At 56.9% G+C, this 19,930-nt stretch overlaps 1 protein-coding gene across 4 annotated transcripts; it reads right to left on the bottom strand.

Annotated features, from left to right (window-relative positions):
- Positions 1 to 788: 788 nt before the first annotated feature.
- Positions 789 to 19,631, bottom strand: LOC141734394 (uncharacterized). Of its 4 annotated transcripts, none has more exons than XM_074566127.1 (8): positions 19,517 to 19,631; positions 18,116 to 18,485; positions 10,132 to 10,227; positions 7,086 to 7,222; positions 5,725 to 6,019; positions 2,518 to 2,639; positions 1,805 to 1,863; positions 789 to 1,043 (listed from the first exon to the last, which is right to left on the bottom strand). In XM_074566127.1, the coding sequence occupies exons 2-8, from the start codon at positions 18,183 to 18,185 to the stop codon at positions 893 to 895; spliced, it is 930 nt and encodes a 309-aa protein (XP_074422228.1). In that variant the 5' UTR covers positions 18,186 to 18,485; positions 19,517 to 19,631; the 3' UTR covers positions 789 to 892. The 4 variants fall into 4 exon arrangements, with proteins under 4 accessions (XP_074422228.1, XP_074422226.1, XP_074422229.1 ...); XM_074566125.1 differs by having other exon boundaries at positions 789 to 1,005; XM_074566128.1 differs by having other exon boundaries at positions 789 to 1,005; positions 5,725 to 5,989.
- Positions 19,632 to 19,930: the final 299 nt, after the last annotated feature.

The following is a 19,930-nucleotide window of genomic DNA, read 5'->3' as shown; positions in this document are numbered from 1 at the left end:
CCAGTCGGTGAAGGTGACCGTGTTGACACAGTGCACTTGGAATCTTTGCATTTGCCGTTTGTTTTAACGCCACGTGACTGAACGGAAGAAATTAACGCTATACAATACCCACCAGCCCAGCGGATAAAAAGAGCAGGATTAGAAAAGCCTGTTAGATCTTATAGGGAAACCCCCTGCGGCTGAGGCCCGCAGGTACGGGCTCTGCGAGAGGCTTGGCGCCCAGAGGGGAAGGTGCAGGAGCGGAGCCAGCACCGTCCGTCTGCCGGCAGGGACCGAGCGGCGCTCCCTGGCCAAAGCACTCCCAGGCCAACGCGGCTGGAGACACGCCGGAGGCTATTGCCCACCTGGTGTCTATAACGTCTTCTAACCCAACGCTTGGTGGGTGAAAGGGCTGTTAATTACCCAGAGTAGGCAGGGAGGCAACGAGCGGCCTGAGTTAATTGATAGAGGAAACTATTCGTATCCTCCAGACACTTTCCTTCCTCTTCCCAGCTCACCAGTGGCAGCGGCACATCCTGCAGGATAACTGGGGCTGCCGGAGGAGGCGACATCTCTGCCCCGACATGCCTGTTTCCCTCTCCTCTCCCACTCCTGCTTCCCATTTTGCAAATGGGAGCAGCTGGGCCCATGCAAGCCCCATCCCATGCCAGGCAGCCGCATCCCTCCTTGCTCCGCATCCTCCCGGGACGCGTGGGCCGAGCGAGGAGGAGCCGCACAGCCGAGCTCCGATGTTCATTTTACAAGCAGCGAAACGTTTTGTAGAGGATTCATTTATACAAGCATTGGTTAAACCAGCTTTTATTAAAAAAATAGCCTTCTCTCATTTACATATACTACAGACAGTCTGGCAGGGGGGTCTGGCCGGAGCCCCACCTGCAGGTCCCCTGTCCCGCTACCCCCTGCACTTGCGCTGCTGGATGGCAACGACGGTGCGAGCGCGCTCCCGGCGGCTCCTGAAGGTGTGGATGTCGTACCAGTGAGGGGTGCAGTGGCCGGAGGCAGCTTCTGCCCAAACCAGACATTTATTTCGGCTTTGGGACTCCCTGCGGTTAGAGACAAACCCGGTACGTCCCCTGCGCCCCCCTCCCCCAGGGCCCCGCGTACCGTCACCTGGCAAAAGGGCAGCTGCCCTGGAGCAGGGTGGGGAGAAGGGAGGCAGCGGCTATTCCTTACTCCTGGTGTAGCTCAGTGAACTGCCTCCTCCCTCTCCGCCTCCGCAAAGCAGGGATTAGTTAGTTATTTGTGGTTTGGTTTGTTTCCCTTTGCATTCACCACATTTTTGTGTCCGCAAGCGACACGAAGTGCTGCCCCCCTGGCCTGAACCAACTGTCTGGGCAAACCCTGCCCCAGAGCATCCCCATCCCCCTCCTCCTCCTCCTCCTCCTCCTCCTCCCGACCCGCGCATCACAGACAGGGAACAGGAGCAGCACATCCAAAGCTGGAGAAAGCCACTGTCAGGACCCTCTTCCCATCTGTGTCTGCTGCCATGGGGGACCACAACCTCTGGAACCACCTGCCCAACAGCCCAAATTCGGCAGCACGAGCGGCGGGTTTTTCCTTATCCCAGGAAGCGATGGAGCAGTGTGCTGCTGTGGCACCCCTGCCAACGCTGCTCTGCTTCAGCTTCGTGGTTAGACACATCCCCAGAGGGTGAGCGGAGGGGGATACCCAAAATCTGCTCCTTTGTCACCCTCCCAGGTCCTGCCCCAGCAACAGCAGGAACGGGAAAGGCTCAGATCTGCCTGGGAATGTGTGCAGATGTGCCCGGGAAGGCGAACGGCCGGATCCTGGCAGCTGTGCTTACCTAAGCAAGCAGGGATCCCCCGAGGAGCAGCTGCCCAAGCACCTTCCCGCATCAATTTCCTGCAAAGATTTGCAAAACAAAGGCGTGAAAATCCCCGGCGGCACCTTTGCTGGGGACACCCCAGGGGATCGGCTGCCGTCACCGTGTCACTGCACCCTCCGTCCTCAGGCTGAACGTCCAGCCCCGAGACAGCGGCAGCGAGGCCAAGCTTGTAAGAAGTATTTTGGGGGCACAGCGGTGGGTTTTGAGTCAGAGGTCCCTGTGCACAAAGGTATGTTGAAGTAAAGAGTAGAGTCTCTGTTGAACGGAGCTTAAGACGCACTTAATGATTAAATCATTTTTAAAAGAAATATTATCTCACTGCTCCCTTTATTATTTTTTAACGAAATCCTCACCCCAAAGAAGAGGCCATTTGTTACTTGATGGCACTGATGGATACACAAATGAGTGGCAGCAAAATGCATTTTTTTTGCGTAAGATAATAGAAATATGAGATTTTTACCACTGCGGTTTGTGGCCAGGACGCGCTTAGCTCTGCCAGGGCGAAGCTGCCCACGTCAGAGCACCCACCCGGCTGTTTCACCTGCCCCCCGCGGGCCCAGCGGCACGGCCGAGACCACGGGGGAGGAGGCCAAGGCGCAGGAAAACCAACCTGGAGCCGTTCCTCCCTGTGTCCGGCAGAGCTGTGCACAATTTCGTAATAATATTCCTACCTGGGAGACACGGTAGCCTTTTTCCTTCATTTCGCAGTTCTCCAGCATCCAAACCACCTCCCCGCCTTGTGGGGTTTTGACTAGAGCCGTGTTGAACTTCGTGGACATGCAGAAAAGTCCATCTGCAAGGAAATTTAAGAAGGAAATTTAATCCAAGGCTGCACCTGAGGCCACTACGGACGCAGCATCTTCACCGGGGTCTGCCGTGGGGCACAGACGCGGCGTCGGCCCCGGCGCCCAGCGCCCGGCACAGAAAGTGCCGTTTTCTGCGTGAGGGTCCCCGGCTGAGAGTCTGAGGCTCGTTCCTTCACCAGCTCGGGGCCTCAGCAATCGTTTTTGTTCCTCCATCTCTGTTTCAGATCACAGGGCAAAGAGGGGTTATTCTGGGCACAAATTGGGAATCCTGCACCGGAGCCCGTGAAAGCCCCATCTCTGGGGAGACAGCCTGAGCTATTACACGTTATCTTTGAGAAAAAAGGTCTTTTAACATAAAACAGTCATGGCAGAGATTTTTCCAGAGACATGCTCTCACACCAGGGAGCTGGGGAACATTATTTACCATTGAGTCATTCAGTGTTTCTCTCTGGATTTGCGAGGGGTCTGTGCCCTGCACGGGCTCCTCGTATGCTGGAGCCCGTGTCCCTGGCTCTCCTGGAGGTACATTCCCCAGGGCACCTCCAAAGAGTTTGCTTTGGGCTGGGCTTTCAGCTCTCTCTGTGCAGGCACACGAGCTGGTCAGGGAAGACTAAAATCACGGAATTGTCTGGGTTGGAAGGGCCCTTTCAGACCATCGAGTCCAACCATCAACCCAATACTGCCAAACCCACCACTGACCCATGTCCCTCAGCCCCACGTCTGCCCGGCTTTTCAATCCCTCCAGGGATGGCGACTCCACCACTGCCCTGGGCAGCCTGGTCCAGTGCTTGATAACCCTTTTGGGGAAGAAATTTTTCCTAATATCCATCCTAAACCTCCCCTGGGGCAACTTGAGGCTGTTTCCTCTTGAGTTATTCCATCTGCCCCGCCTGCGTCGTGGGACGGAGGAAGGCTGGTACAAGAGAGCAGAAAGGCGATGGCCCCGTCCTCGGGGGTGCAGGACCAAGTCCGTCCTGCTTTCCCTTTTCTCTCCCTATTCAAGCTTTAACTCAATGAAAAGCTCCCAAGGCAAGACCAAATTATGTTCAGCTTTGACATACCCCGCCTGATTGCTAAGGGAGCTGTGCAGCGAGCAGGGCGAAGCGGGGCTTTGGGTGGACTTGCCAAAAACCCACATCTTCGCTGCCGTTGTCGCCTCCGGGCCAGGACAGACTGGCGGCGCGGCAGGTCCCGGCTGGCCCAGGCTCAGCACTTGGAGAGGAGGCAGAGGCTCCTCCAGCAATAACTCACGTCCAGCGGGAAGGAAACAGGCAGGGACTGTCCCGCCTGGCTCAGTTTGAACGTACATTCTGCGCAGAAAGAAACCGTTTATCTGCTCAACCTCCCAGTTTTCCTCTCCCTCACCAAGTAAATCAGGATTAAAATCTCTGTTGCGTGAGCCAGAGGAGGGGAAGAAGGCTGGCTGAGTCGATGGCTAAGTCAGTCTTGGGTTTTGGCTCTAAATAGGACTGAGTCTTGCCCTGTCCCAGCCCTTGGGTGTGGGTCTTTCAGGGTTTGCATTTGGTTCCTGGATTTAAAATAGCTGTGAGAGTTTCCTGCCCCCTCCCAGCTCCTTCATCAGCTGCTGGAGGAGATTTCTTTTTCCAGGATGGGGCTGTGTTTTCAGGGGAGGGAAAAGCGTTTTCTGAAAGCAAATCTCTCAGGGATGCCGTAAGAGGGGGAACACAAAATGACAAACGATTTTTGGAAGCCAGTATTTCTGGGTGAGATTTTAACATTCCCCCCCACACACACCCCCGCCCCGACATTGCCAGTCTTTAACATGACACTGAAAGTGTCAGCCTGACTTTTCGGGGAAAATCCAGAAGGAAAGTGCCGAGACCTGCCCTAGGGCAGAGGCAAAGCTGGGGGCGAGTCCACATTTCCCAGCCCTGGGCCATTATCACCGAATGAGCCACCGTCCATTAGCCACCCCCGGGGACAACAGCATCGTCCAGCACCTTCCAGTCACACGTCTGGGAAGTAAATGCCGATTCTCCCACCTCTGGAAAAAAGCACTTCACGCTGCCTAATTTTCTTTCCCGCCGGCTGTGCCTTGCGGCCAGGTCACAGAAGCCGCAGGGCCGGGGATGGAGGAGCGGAGCCTCCTCCGGCTCTCCAGGACGGGACGCGCATCCGCAAGCGGGGCCCCTTGGGGTTTGTTCTCTCCACCACCCTTCTGGCTTCCCCAGCACCCACCCTCAGCCCCTGCGCTGCTCCCCAAGCTGACGCTGGGACTCGGCCTGGTCTCTGTCCCTCCCTAGCGGCTGCTGCACAGCCGTGTCACGGGAGCCACCGGGAAGGGTCTCACCAGATGGTTTTAGATGCAGAAATGCCAATAAAATGACATCAACGAATTCCAGGAGAGCTGATTCTATCGAGCAGTTGTGGAAAATCATTTTGACACGACTTTCCATCCTGATAAAAAGGGATGGGTTCATCTTCACTGACGTGACTCTTGGGTCACGTTATGCGTGAACTCACAAGACAGCACACCAGTTGAGGACAAACCCGTTCAGCTTTATCCCAGTGAAAGGTTTTGACCTGTCTGGAATGACTTAGTTTGGAGCTTCCATTTCCAAGTGATTTGTGAAACCTTAGTGTAGTTCTCTGGTGCTGAGATGAAAGGGCATTTCAGTCTGTCAGAAAGGAAACTCTATTTTTTTAGTGGAGAGCTTTTACAGGAGGTTGTTTTCCTTGCTTTGAGTGGGGGCATTGGAGCAGACCCTCAAGGTCCCTCCCAGCCTGGTTTACTCTGCTTCTATGATCTCTGGTTACAGGACACTTCCCCATAAGAGGAGGTGGTTGTCTTTCCATCCTCACGCCACGCATGGGCAGAGAATTACCATTTCACCCGCAGACCTGTGGTGTAAGGGCCCAGCAACAAAAGGGAAAAGAAAACCCAAACCCCAACAATATAAAATACAATCCTGATCCCAGATAAGGCAAAGAGGGTTGTTTGCACAGCAGATCGGAGCGTTGTTAGATCACAGTCTGATGTCGGTGCTGGTCATACAGAAGGGCTCATCCCCAGCTTCCCGGAGGGAGGAGAGCTCTGCGTCATTCCCATACCTGCACTGTAGGTCAGGTCAGAGCATTTCCCCATGTCCACTGTGACCTCCCAGGGAGAGTCTGGAAAGGTGTTCAGAGCTGGGAGACGGAGACACTCCTCGGGCCATGTGCTGCAGTGACAGCCGTCGACCACCTCCACCTCCCGGAGGCCTTCGAGGAGCAGGAGCCGCTCCACGTGCAGGCGGGACAGCTCGCAGCAGGAACCCGCAGGGCAGGAACGCGGGGCTGCCAGCTGCAGCGGCGAGTTGGGGTGCCTGACCTGCAGCTGCGCAGAACAGGGCAAGTGGCACGTACACTGGTAAAAACAGGTCACAGAGAACAACTTCCAGCATCAGCTCCCTGATAAAAACCTTTTCTGACCTAGATCTGACACAGCTTTCGTTCCTTTCACCCTGCGTGACAACACGACGTCCTTGTGGTGCTGCTCTTCCCAGTGACACATTTGTATCAAAACAGTTTGTTCCTCAAAACCCTGCTACAATCAGCTGAACCGTACTGGCTAAAGCAGCTCTCCTCTCGCCCCAGGCTCCTGGTCTGGAGGGTCAGGGTGACGACAGCTCTGGGAAAGGAATGTGGGCCTGCCTGCCTGCCTGCCAGATGTTGCACCAGCAGTGCCACGGGGGTGACAACGGTGGGACAATTGGCAACAAGATTTTTCGCAGTCACAGCCCCCCAGGTGAACGCTCACAGGACACGCGCACACAGCATCCTGCAGAGCCTGTTTCCGTTCCCTCTCCAGGGTTAGTTATCCCGGTGGAGATGGGACTTCAGGCAACGTCAGCTCTCCTGGCATAAGGAGAGCACTTGCAGCCCATGCATAGCTGTGTCCCCAAAGGCGCAGGCCCCTTCTAGTCCCTGCTAGGAGTGACACAGGGCATGTCAGAAGGGAACGGCATAAGCACCTCAAAGGCCAGATACTCCTTATGAAATCACGGGTCCTGCCGGTTTTGCTGAACCAGGCGAAAAAAGGCCTCCAACCCCTCTCCGTATAGGACACCAGCTCCCAGGTACGGCAGGTGTGGCTGAAAGAGCCGGTCTCGCTGCCAGGCTGGGGAGGACAGACACGTGCTCAGATGCTGCCCGGAGCTGAGAGAGGTGCTGTGATAGCCCTTCAGCTGAACTCTTGCCCTTCCTCTGCCACGAGTATCCAGCATTGCTGGAGAGTTCCCGTTTGTCTGGCCTGCGTATTCCCCTGCTTGCTGGCTAAGGGAGGACAAGAGGCTCAGTGACGGGTTTTCTGCAATGCAGAAGCCAAGAGCTGGTATTTTAAAACATGTATAAAATCACAGCCTCAGGCACTGGCGTATGACCTTTGCCCAGACCCAACCGCCGCAGGGACAACACAAACACACTTTTCTCACCTTCTTGCTTCTAAGGAAATCAAGCACGGAGGAGTGTCTGGAAAGCCCAAGGAAGCCGGCGCTGATCTGCTGGGCCAGGCAGCTGGACCAGCACTTTCTGCAGACAGGACTGCCAGAGACACCTGTGAAACACAAGACTGACAAAAAGATTGTACTCCTCACTATTTGCACAATGCTGGGGAGGCCCAAGCACGACACAAAACACTGAACAAAAAGACACGGTCCACCTCTGGGAATTCTGCCTGGGAGAGAGATTCCTTCAGCCTGAGCACCTGCAGAAATCCCAGGGAGAAAGCCCTGCATTAGCACCGCACACGTGTCTTCTGTGTTTGCAGACCAGACGTAAACATTTCATAACAGACGCCTAAGTGTGCTACAGAATAAAAAGTATGCAATTAAAAACTCACTAGGAAACCATAGGCTTTATATTCTTTAGTGAGCTCATGAAGGACGGGGTGAGAATAGATGAACACAGTGATTAGAAAAGGAGAAATGCGAATGCCCAGATGTCACCGAACTGCAGACCTTGAACAAGCCTGAGCACCCAGCACACTGGGGGCAGAAGGAGAAACCCAGCTCTCCTTGCCTAGAGCCCACTGAACCTGGTCATAGAATCATAGAATCTTCATGGTTGCAAAGGACCTTTGAGATCATCGAGTCCAACCAAACCCCCTCCAATCTGTGCCACTAGAGCATGCCCTGAAGTGCCACATCTGGACGTTTCTTAAACACCTCGAGGGATGGTGACTCAACCCCCTCCCTGGGCAGGCTGTTCAGTGCCTGACCACTCTGTCAGTAAAGTCATTCTTCCTGATATCTAATCTAAACCTCCCCTGCCGCAGCTTCAGACCATTTCCTCTGGTCCTGTCATTATTCCCCTGGGAGAAGAGCCCAACACCCACCTCTCTGCACCCTCCTTTCAGGGAGTTGTAGAGGGCAAGGAGGTCTCCCCTCAGCCTCCTCTTCTCCAGCCTAAACATGCCCAGCTCCCTCAGCCTCTCCTCACATGCCCTGGTCTCCAGACCCCTCCCCAGCCTGGCAGCTCTCCTCTGGACACGCTCCAGCACCTCAATGTCCCTCTTGTACAGAGGGGCCCAGAACTGAACGCAGCACTCGAGGTGAGGCCTCACCAGCGCCGAGCACAGAGGCACCAGCACTTCCCTGCTCCTGCTGGCCACGCTATTCCTGACACAAGCCAGGATGCTGTTGGCCTTCTTGGCCACCTGGGCACACTGCTGGCTCATGTTAAGCTGGCCGTCCACCGGCACCCCCAGGTCCTGTTCTGCTGGGCAGCTTTCCAGCCACTCTGCCCCAAGCCTGTAGCATCGCTTGGGGTTGTTGTGACCGAAATGCAGGACCCGGCACTTGGCCTTATTAAACCTCACACAGTTGGCCTTGGCCCATGGATCCAGCCTGTCCAGGTCCCTCTGTAGAGCCTTCCTACCCTCCAGCAGATCAACGCTCCCACCTAGTTTGGTGTCATCTGCAAACTTGCTGAGGGTGCACTCAATCTCCTGATCCAGATCATTGATAAAGATATTAAACAAATGGTCATGGAGCTGCTGGAGCTGAAAACAAATCTGTCCCCCCTCCCCGCCAAATCCCAATTTCCCAGGTCCCCAAACTTGCTGCAGTGCCACATTAGCACCACAGGCAGAGGACGGGAAGGTGGGAGCAGGGAAGACACGGGACCATGGCATCCAGGCTTAGATCAGTTTACCCTGCTGTATTTTGAGTTATTGGTTATTGGCTAATGGACGCTTCTCCTGGAAATCCTTCTAAAATGACCTATTTTGCCCCAATAGTGCTGTCCATACTCAAAGGGCTGATTGATGTAAGTTCTCGTTTCATCATAGGAAGAAAACTGGCCTTAAAAGTGCCCACTGAGTAGTTCAACACCGCTATAATTCATTTGCTTTACCCTGCTGGAGTTGCAGACCCAGTGTGCGCTGCAAAAACGTTAATTTTGCATTGATTTAAAAACTGATCTTCAGCATCAGTGCAAGACACAGCTCCCATCATCACGCTGTGTGACAGCAGGAAATAGCTGCCCGAGGATTTCTATGCCCAGGAAAGCGGGGAGCAGTGAGCCAGGAGCAATTTGCAGTGTATTAGCCATTCCCCGGGTGATCCCTGGGGATGCTCCTCACCCACAGCAAGGGCACAGACAGCTGGTCACTTCACAAAGGTCACTTTGCCAGCTGAAGACACTGTTAACCCCTGCGCTCCCATCCCCATGGCAATAAAAGCCGTGTTTATTATTTTTATCACTCTCTGTTACTATTTTTACTATTTTCATCATTATTTACTCTTATGAAATTTTTTCCTCTGGAGATGACAAGCTGTCACGGCTTGTGACAGTTCTTAATTTGGCCATGATTATTTTATATTTCCTACTGTTCACGTAAGAACTTGATATTCTGCAAACACTAAAGGCTAAATTTGCACAAGTACTGCTCTGATGCACTGAGAAAAAACAGAGAAACCTCAGGCTTTCGGCCATACAGTTTAAAGCTATTTTCACATACCTGTGCTAAAATCAGCTGAAGCTCATTTTCTGTAGCTTTACTGCCGCTGCGAGGGGAACTGAGACTAATGACTAATTATAGAGACACAGACTTCTTTCTGCTGAACGAGTGAGCTATGCCTTGCTTTCTCTGCACAGCAAGTCAGGACACGCTGCTGCCTCGCTGACAGCCCTTCCAACGTTCATCCTGGGAAGCAAAAAAGTGTGCAGTAGTCCTGAATTTATGCAAACACAGAATTCACACACACTGCAGAACACGGGTACAGAAGATGGAGCCTCTTGCGTGCTGATGAGCAGACACAGGGGCCAGGCCACTCATCATTTTCTCTTCTACAGAACACGCTTCAAGCGTTGGGTTATCTGGGCAATGAGTCCCCAGCGTATTCCCGTCCTTAATCCCCCGAGGGAAAAGTCACTAGGATAATTTCAACACAAAGAAATGTCTGAGGGACGATGGGCGGGACGGGAGTGGGGAAGCTTAGAGGAACCAGGTTTCTTGCAGGCAAAGGGGGAACTCACCATACCTGACGTGGAGGAAATGGCTCTGCCTCCTGCAGCAGCCCCTCTCTGCCAACAGGTTCCCTCGCTCGTCCTCTCTGCTGATGGCTCCAGCACCTGCAGTCACAAACCACCAAGCCCAGTATGACCCCAGTAATAATTCACCACCTTTCCTGCTTGAGCCAAGAGGCGGCACTGAGCCTTGAGCATGAGACTCCAGCCACCCGCCATTCTGAACCAAACAGCTTCAGCACAAGGAAGGGATTTAGGACAGTTATAAATGGACATGACCCATTTGCCCTGTCAGACCTGCCTAGTTGGGCTTAATACCCTCCCTGACTAATTACCCCAAGAAAAGGCTGTGTTTAGCAGTGGTTTGTCTTACAACATCAGTCCCCTGCTCTCTTCTACTCCCACGTTACTGCAATGCCGGCTTGGGGAAGAATAAGATTCTTTGGGTAAGGAATCTCGTGCAGCACAAAGTAACTCATGGGCACTAAACTACCCAAAGATTTCTGCACAGGAGCTTCCTCTGAGACAAATCCCAAATGAGCCCCACAAAGTCCCTGTGCCTGCGTGCAGCCTCCAGAGAGAAGGTGATGACGCTTTCCCATCGGTTAGAGAGGTCGTAAGGAAGCAGCGAGGGTTAACCAGGGCTTCACTTCGAGGTTTTAACTGAGCTTGAAGTTGCCACAAAGAGCTGGCTCAGTCCCTGTATCTGCTTCAGCAGGTCGTCCCGTGCCCGCTGCAAAGCGAGACGAGCTGACCTCTCTCATGACACGCTCTTCATCCCAGGACAGTCGTAGGGAGCAACAGAGGAGAGCGCAGCGGTGGGATGTCTCAGGCTTTCAGCATCACGTCCCTCCGGGCTCTGCCCGCACAGTCCCACCCTGCCGGGCCCGTGCAGATGCCAAGCAGGAAGCGGTGCCCATCCCCAGGTTAGGAGAGCTGAGCGTTTTCCAGGAAACTGTTTTTCTCCACACCTACGAGTCCTCAGGCACTGCCTTGAAATGACTTCGCAAGCTCAAAGGCAGCTAAAAGGAGAGCTGGAGCAGCCAGCTGCTATTTCCCGTCTCACGGAAACAGAGACTAGCAGAAATAGAGCATGGCTACGGCCTTCTCTGGTTTTGCCAATCCTCATCCCTTTGGTCAGTGCTGGCAACAGCTGCCTGAAACCACATTACCAGTACATCGAGTGGGATCCGAATTCTTAAATGTCATTTTCCAAGCGGAACCCGCCCGCATTAGGCTGCACGAAGCTTTGTAACCTGTGGTCTTTACAGTGCCAGGTAACAGACATTTATAGCCGTTAAGAGCTCAACATTTCAAAGCAATTTAGGTTTATTCCTTAACTCTCATTTGAAGGAGACGCTAACCAGGAGCAGGGTTCTCTGAGCACACTCCATTTCTGCTTTTGGGCTGTAGATCCAGGCTCCTGCTGTGCCGTTCTGTGCCCTGCTGGGCTACTCTCTCTCTGACATGTCTTAGGGAAAGTTGTCGTGATGCTGTGTTGAAGCAGCCTCCAGGAAATAAGTTAAGCCTCCTTGACTGTAAAGAAAATGGCTCTGCACTGAAAATACAATGTGTGTTCCAGAGGGTGAAATAGCTGAAGCCTTAAGCAAGGACAGATCTGATCCCAATGGAACTGGCTTCCATCATTTTAGGATCTGCCCTTAATGCTTTCTGGCACTGGCAGGGTTTTGGCTCTGCACAGGCACGGCGAGAGGTGGGGAGGAGCTTTTCAGTGGCTCCTGCTGACTTTCGGCATGGCATTGCCAGGGGTGAGGCTGGTCTTCAGGTCACCAAACTTCAGAACCCCTTTTGGCATCGGTTCTGGGTGACTGCCCAGCAATAGGGGCATTGTCCTTATCGGGAGGCTGCGTCCCTCCAGTGCTGGGGTTCAGGGTTAAAGCAACCAGGTCTGTTAGCAACCGGATCATTTTAAATCCTTGTTGGGATCCAGTGCCATGAAACCAATTAAACCTTGCAGTGGATAAAGCAAGGATGGACCCTACGGGCTGGGATCCTGCATGGCTTCCTTAATGAGAGAAAGCCAAATGAACACCGGACAAGTTGATTTTTTCGTTGCTGCTGTTGGATAAAGTTTAGCTGGGAGGACTTTTTAACCTTAAAGCAAACGTCTTCAGGTCAGGGCTAAATTATGCCTCCGCAGGCTGTCATTATATCATGACAGGGGCAGGTCAAAGCTCAGCACCGGAGGTGGTTTTGTGCAGCAGCCCTGAATTTTCAGGAGGGTAGAGGCTTGGTTTGACACATCTGACTGCCATCACCTTCGCTGTAGAGCCACAGGGCGACGCAAGAGTGTACAGGTGGCTCTATTGTACTGGACACAAACCTCTCCTTGGCTTTTTTTGTTTTGTTTTTGTTCTTTTCTTTCTTCTAGTGAGCTGCTGCTGGGTGCCGTAGCTACCAACTTCACCTGCCTGCCTAAACACACGGCAAATTCCTACAGATAGGGCTGAGGAGGCATTAGGACGATGCGTGTCAAGGAACGGGGTTGTTCAGCTGCGCTCTGAAATGAAATAAAAGTTTTACGTTTTCAGAAGTTGCCTTCACGCCCCCAGCATTGGTCCCTGCCACAAGTTACACAGCAGATGGTCTCACGCGATCTTGCAGCCAGAGGTGCCTCGCTAACAGAGAGCAATCTGTTTAATGAACAGGATACAGGCCAGGAGGGATCTCTGGCCTCCAGCTCACGGCAGTTGTCCTGGCTCCCCCACGCCACACGCTGTTCCCGTAGCGGGAGCGAGAGGCCTCTGTTCCTACTGGGGTGTCCTCGGTAGTGCCAAATCCTCCCCAGTGCCAGGAGGGGATGAACTAACCCAGTCCCTGGGGTCCTGCAGAGCACAAAGAGACCCAGCATCTCGTCATGGGATGTTGTGCAGAATCCCGGCCTTTTCTGGGAGCACGCAGTGGTGGGTACCGTCTCCTCCCGGTGTCACACACCCAGGGGAACTACAGCCCCCTCCGAGGGGGACCCAGAGCTGCTTGTTTCCCAATGAGGAGACTAAAAGACCCGAGAGCAGGATTTGAGGGAGGGCTGGGCAGGGGAGTGTGCCACCGAGGGATGCTGCGTGACCTTCCCTCGCACCCTCCAGGTCCTTGTTCCTGTCTCTGCGTCACTCCAGGCAGCGCAGCACAGGCGACAGTCACAGAGGCATTTGCCGTGTGGCACAAGGAGGCTGCGGGTGCAGCTCTGTCCCCACAAAGCTCGGCTGAACCAACTTGGTCCTTTCGCCCCCTGAAAAATACTGTTGAAAGCAAAAAGCACTTGCACACAGAGCCCCTGGTAGGGGCTGGGGACACCCAGCCCCCCCGAGCCCCTTCCCTCCCCAGCAGGAGCTGGGGGGGCTGTTGGGGGGGCCGTTGGGAGGGGGCGGAGCACAGGGAGCCCCAACATTCCATCCTGGAGACGCCAAAGAGTCCTTAGCAGCGGAGAGACTGAGGGGACTGACCATGGCGCTGCCACCTCGACAGCTCCCCCAGCGCGGCCCCCATGCCCCCCCGGCGCCCCAGAACCTTCAGGCATTTGCGCTCCCACAAACCTTCTACCCCCAAGGCAGGGAACGACCCCAACCCGCAGCCCGCAGACGCTCTCAGGGCCAAGAGCGCAGGAGGTGACCACCGGCCATGGCTCCTGTCTCTCTTCCAGGCGCAGCCACCCTCGTCCCACCACCCGGGCAGCAGCAGCCATTGCCCACAGCCTGGGCACTCCCAGTGGGGGCAGCGCCACAGGCCCCACAACCAGGTATGGCACCCCTGTCCCCTCTGGCACCCTGACACCTTCATGTCCAAAAACCCTGGTCACCTTCAGCGTTCCACCTCCCCTCTCCATGGTCACCTTCACCATCCCACCTCCCCTGTCTCCCTCCTGGCAGTTTTGGCACAGGGGCTCAGCAAGCCCGGCTGAGTGTCCCTGCCCTCGCCTGCCCAGTGAATCCCAGTTCCTGAGAATTTCCCCAATACTTGGGGCTACCTCTTGCGGCCGACAGCGCAGGAGGTGACCACCGGCCATGGCTCCTGTCTCTCTTCCAGGCGCAGCCACCCTCGTCCCACCACCCGGGCAGCAGCAGCCACTCCCCACAGCCTGGGCACCCCCAGCAGGGGAAGCCACACAGGCCCCACAACCAGGTATGACACCCCTGTCCCCTCTGCCACTCCAACACCTTCGTGTCTGAGAACCTTGGCCACCTTCAGCCTCCCACCACCCCTCTCCACGGTCACCTTCACCATCCCACCTCCCCTGTCTCCCTCCTGGCAGTTTTGGCACAGGGGCTCAGCAAGCCCGGCTGAGCGTCCCTGCCCTCGCCTGCCCGGGAAACCGAATTTCCAGAGAATTTCCCCAATACCTGGGGACACCTCTCGGGGCCAAGAGCACAGGCAGTGACTGCCGGCCATGGCTCCTGTCTCTCTTCCAGGCGCAGCCACCCTCGTCCCACCACCCGGGCAGCAGCTCATCTTCCCCACAGCCTGGGCACCCCCAGTGGGGGCGGCCCCACAGGCCCCACAACCAGGTATGGCACCCCTGTCCCCTCTGCCACCCTGACACCTTCGTGTCAGAACCCTGGTCACATTCAGCCTCCCCCTCCCCTCTCCATCATCACCTTCACCATCCCACCTCCCCTGTTTTCCCCTTGGCAGTTCTGGGATGGGGGCTCAGCAAGCCCGGCTGAGTGTCCCTGCCCTCGCCTGCCCAGTGAATCCCAGTTCCTGAGAATTTCCCCAATACTTGGGGCTACCTCTTGCGGCCAACAGCGCAGGAGGTGACCGCTGGCCATGGCTCCTGTCTCTCTTCCAGGCGCAGCCACCCTCGTCCCACCACCCGGGCAGCAGCAGCCACTCCCCACAGCCTGGGCACCCCCAGTGGGGGCGGCCCCACAGGCCCCACAACCAGGTATGGCACCCCTGTCCCCTCTGCCACCCCAACACCTTCCTCTCTGAGAACCCTGCTCATCTTCAGCGTTCCACCTCCCTTCTCCCTGGCCACCTTCACCATCACACCTCCCCTGTTCCCCACCCTGGCAGTTTTGGCACAGGGGCTCAGCAAGCCCAGCTGAGTGTCCCTGCCCTCGCCTGCCCAGTGAATCCCAATTTCCAGGGAATTTCCCCAATACTTGGGGCCACTTCTTTGGGCCAAGAGTGCAGGAGGTGACCACCGGCCATGGCTCCTGTCTCTCTTCCAGGCGCAGCCACCCTGGTCCCACCACCTGGGCAGCAGCTCATCTTCCCTACAGCCTGGGCACCCCCAGTGGGGGCAGCCGCACAGGCCCCACAACCAGGTATGGCACCCCTGTTCCCTCTGCCACTCCAACACCTTCGTGTCAGAACCCTGGTCACATTCAGCCTCCCACTTCCCCTCTCCATGGTCACCTTCACCATCCCACCTCCCCTGTTTTCCCCCTGGCAGTTTTGGCACAGGGGCTCAGCAAGCCCTGCTGATCATCCCTGCCCTCGCCTGCTCGGGAAACCGTTATTTCCAGAGAATTTCCCCAATACCTGGGGCCACCTCTTGGGGCCAAGAACGCAGGCAGTGACCACCGGCCATGGCTCCTGTCTCTCTTCCAGGCGCAGCCACCCTGTTCGCACCGCCCGAGCAGCAGCAGCCATTCCCTGCAGCCTGGGCACCCCCAGTGGGGGCGGCCCCACCACCAGGTATGGCACCCCTGGCCCAAGAACCCTGGTCACCTTCAGTGTCCCGCCACCCCTCTCCATGGTCACATTCAGCCTCCCACCTCCCCTGTCCCCACCCCGGCAGTTTTGGCATGGGGGCTCAGCAAGCCTGGCTGAGCATCACACTGCCCCCGCCTGCCCAGTGAAACCCAATTCCAGGGAATTTCCCCAATACCTGGGGCCACTTCTTGTGGCCAAGGGCACAGGAGGTGACCGCCAGCCACAAGCTCCCCCAGGGGCCTGGCCCAGAGCCGGGACATTGGCCATGGGGGCCGGCTCGGCAGGTACCCCAGAGGGTGTCCCCGGCCCAGCACGGCTCCCTCCCACCCACACAGGGATGCAGAGGGCCCCATGTGGATGCTGCTTCGACCCGCGATTCTTCCACATCGAGTGGACAGTTAACAACGTGCCTGTGACAGCCACCACCACCCTCGGCCATGGCGCCACTGCTCCACCGGGCACTGCCCTGGGGGGCCCCGGGGGCTGCGAGACCATCCCGGCCTGGGCAGCCCCTGGCACCCCCCAGGGACAACACCCACCGCCCCAAGTGATGAACCACCCAGCCTACGGCCACCAGGGCACAGCGGTGCCCACAGACCCCCTGCTGCTGCTCACCTCCATCCCCAGCCGCCAGCACCTCAAGCAACAGCCTGCAGGCACCAACATCTCCAGCACGGCCACCTCTGCGGGGACACCCCCTGCCAGCTGCGTCCCCCAGGGCACCCATGTCCCCCCCAGACCCATTGCTGCCTGCCACAAAGAAGCTCCCAGCAAGCCATATGCCAACTTTGAAGTGTCTGAGGAGATGCTCCTCCAAGAGGCCCTCAGGCTCTTTGTTTCCTGCCCGGACATGGTGGAGGTTGGCCACGACCCTGACATCAGCGTCACCATGCCAGGGGAACCCAGTGGCATCGGCAGAGAGGGGAGAGCGGTGGCCCCAGTACCCATCGAGCTGCCAAAATCCATCCCTGGCTTTGAGAACACCGAGGAATGCTCGTCAGAGACCAACAGCTCCAGCAGGGTCTCCCCCCGGCAAACACCCCTGGGCACTGACATCCCCTTGAGCAACATCAGCAACACAAAGAGCGACATCCCCTCAGAACGTGACATCTCCCCAAAGAGCGACATCCCCCCAAAGAGCGACATCTTGTCTGCGTTCAGCATCTCCCCAGAGAGCAACACCTCCTTTGAGACCGTCTCCTCAGAGCACAACTCCCCAGAGCGTGACATCTCCCCCGAGTGCAACTTCTTCCCAAAGAGTGACATTTCACCAGAGAACGACATCTCCTCTGAGCACAACTTCTCCCCAGAGCGCAACATCTCCTCACAGCGCGACATCTCCCTAGACCGCAACTTCTCCCCAAAGAGCGACATGTCAGAGCGCAACATCATCTCCCAAAAGAGCAACACCTCCTGGAGCAGCGACAACTCCTCTGACAGCAACATCTCCTGGGAGAGTGACATCCCCAGCAGCCCCTTGGCTGTCCCCCACAGCCAAGCCCTCGGGGACGCGGACGGCCACCTTGCAGTGCCCCAGAAGGTGCCTTTTGAGGACAAGAGCGTGGAGGAAACCCTGGAGGCCATCCGCGTACTGGAAGAATTCCTCTACGGGACGGAGTCCCAGGAGCCGTGGGGGGACGCGGGGGTGGAGCTGCTGCCGGCCCAGCCCGCCATGGCAGAAAGGCGGGGGACAAAGCGGGGGACAAGCCCCCCGCCACCACCACCCAGCACGTGCAGGGCTCTGGCAGGCAGACCAGGGGTGGCCGGGGAGAAGAGAGCCCCCCCGTGAGGAGATGGAGATGATGGGGAGCGGGGGGGGGTGTGCATTTGGGGGGAGGGTTGTATTTAGGGGATAGGGGGCCAATTTAAGGGAGGGGACTGTATCTGGGGGAGTGGTGGATGTGTTTATGGGAGGGGGATGCATTTCAAGGGGGGTAGTGCATTTTGAGGGATGGGGGGGATGTGTTTAGGGGAAGGGGGGTAGAGTAGCTTCGATAGGGCCTTTTCTCTCATGTTTTTCCATTACAAGTTGTAGCGGGCAGTGTAGGTGGGGGTGGGAGGGATGCGTTTAGGGGAGCGGCATGTATTTGGGGGGGGGGTAGTGTATTTGGGGGTGGGGGGGGGGAGGGATGTGATTAGGGGAGGGGGGCTTAGAGTGGCTTTGTTAGGACTGTTTCTCTCGTGTTTTTCCATTAAAAGTTGTTTCTCCAGCCCCGCTCCGTGCCTGTGTGGGAGGGGAGGGAGCGCGGTGGGCAGCAGGAATCAGCCCCCACCAGGTGCCACAGCCCCGCTGAAGGGGGATTTTCATTCATACCTGTCCCTTGTTTAACTTGGACGTTCAAGCAGCTCAACTTTTTCTGATTTAGTTCTCCCTGTATACACATAACACTCTCCTGCAATCAGCCTTTCTTTTCTTCCTGACTTGGCCTTTCCCAGCGAGTTCTTGGGTAGTGGTTTTCTTCAAAGCTGCTTTAGTGCTGCTGAAGGATGTTGAAGCGACAGCTCTGGCAATCCAAGCACTATACTCGCCCATGAAAGCCATCCAGCTCAGGCAGCCACAACACAGGATTCACAGCTCCTCGCCCCCCTGGACACGCTTCCAACCTCCGTATGACCTGATTCTATGACTATGGAGCTGGAGAGGCTGCAACCAGGGTCCCAAACACATGGGGAAGATGTGGCAGCTAGAGGGGATGAAGCAGAGGTCAGCGAGTGCCATCTCACACCAAACACCCCACACTTGTCACATCACTCTGTCTTTCAGTCTGAACTCCCACCCACACACCAAACACAAGGACAGACTTTGCACTCCGGCCACTCTCATGAGCACCAGCCCTTGCTCGCTGCATTAGCAGCACAGCCTCCTTAATACACCCACCAGGAACGTGTGGCAGCACCAAAGATCTGCAGTGAGTTATGTGCTGGCTACAGCCCACGCCAGAGAACGACCCCAGCCCCCAGAGACAAGGGAGCTTTGTCCCACGGCTCCTCCGTCCATCCCGCAGCCTGCCCACAGCAGGAAGAAGGCACAACGGCCTGCACCAAAGGAGGAGCAAAAAACAGTTCCTCCCATGGGCCACCAGCAGCCAAAACACAAAGCCCTCTCACACCTCAGCTGGGCTGAGCTTGAAAACGCTTCCAAAGGGTAATGTGGAAAACCCTGTTGCCGGAGCAGCCACAACAGAATTCTGCCCACGGGACAGCTTCAAGCAGATTTACACCTCTGTGCAATGGGAGATGGCTGAGCCCTGAGCAACCAGGCCTTGCATTTACTGCTTCAAAAAACCCCACATTAAAAAAGCCCACACCAAGCGCCCTGCATCTCTGCAGAGAGCTCCACCTTCTCCAGCTGACAGCCAGCAGGAGGCAGAAGAGCCAAAGCCCCAAAGCACAGAACCCCTCAGAGGTCACCAGATGGGGGCCTCTAGGGGGGTTGTTCTGTCCCTCGAGCCAGGATGAGCCCTGCTCCCCCGGCACAGCAGCTGCTGCTCATCCCGAACGCCTCACAGGTCAGCACCCAGGAGGTGCCCCAAAACGGGACGACACCTCTCGCTCCTGCAAGGCCCACACACCGGCCGCCCCTCCCCACACGGACAGCCCCTCCCCCGGGGGTCCTGCCCCCACGGCCAGGCCCTTCCTGAGGGCCGCCCCCAGCCCACAGGCCCGGCTCCCCCGCAGAGCGCTCAGAGCCTCCCACAGCCGGACGGACACTGACCTCAGCGGCGCTGCGACCCCTCACACAGCCCGCCCGGCCGCCGCCGCCGCCGCCCCCGGCCCGGGCACACACAAACCCCGGCCCCGCCGCCGCTCTGAGGCGGCCTCGCCGCCGCCGGGCCTTTTATACCCGCCCCGCACACGCGCCCCCGTCACGTGGCCCGCCCGGCCCCCGGCGTCATCCCCGCGTGCGGCAGCATGGCGGCGGCGGCCCCCGCTGAGTGCGGGCCCACGACGGCCCCGGCCCCGGCCCCGGCGGCCCCCCGGTACGTGCCCGGGCCCCCTCATAACCCCCGTCGGTACGTGCCAGGCCACCCCCAACCCCCACAGTACATTCACAGACCTCCCCATAACCCCCCGGGTACAGGTATGGCCCTTCCATAACCCCCCTGGTAGGGGCCAGGGCCCCCCCATA

This window comes from Larus michahellis, chromosome 23 (genome assembly GCF_964199755.1).
Source record: "Larus michahellis chromosome 23, bLarMic1.1, whole genome shotgun sequence".
NCBI classification, from domain to species: Eukaryota; Metazoa; Chordata; class Aves; order Charadriiformes; family Laridae; genus Larus; species Larus michahellis.
The sequence above is the reverse complement of the archived record's forward strand: the minus strand, read 5'-3'. Positions and strand labels throughout refer to the sequence as shown.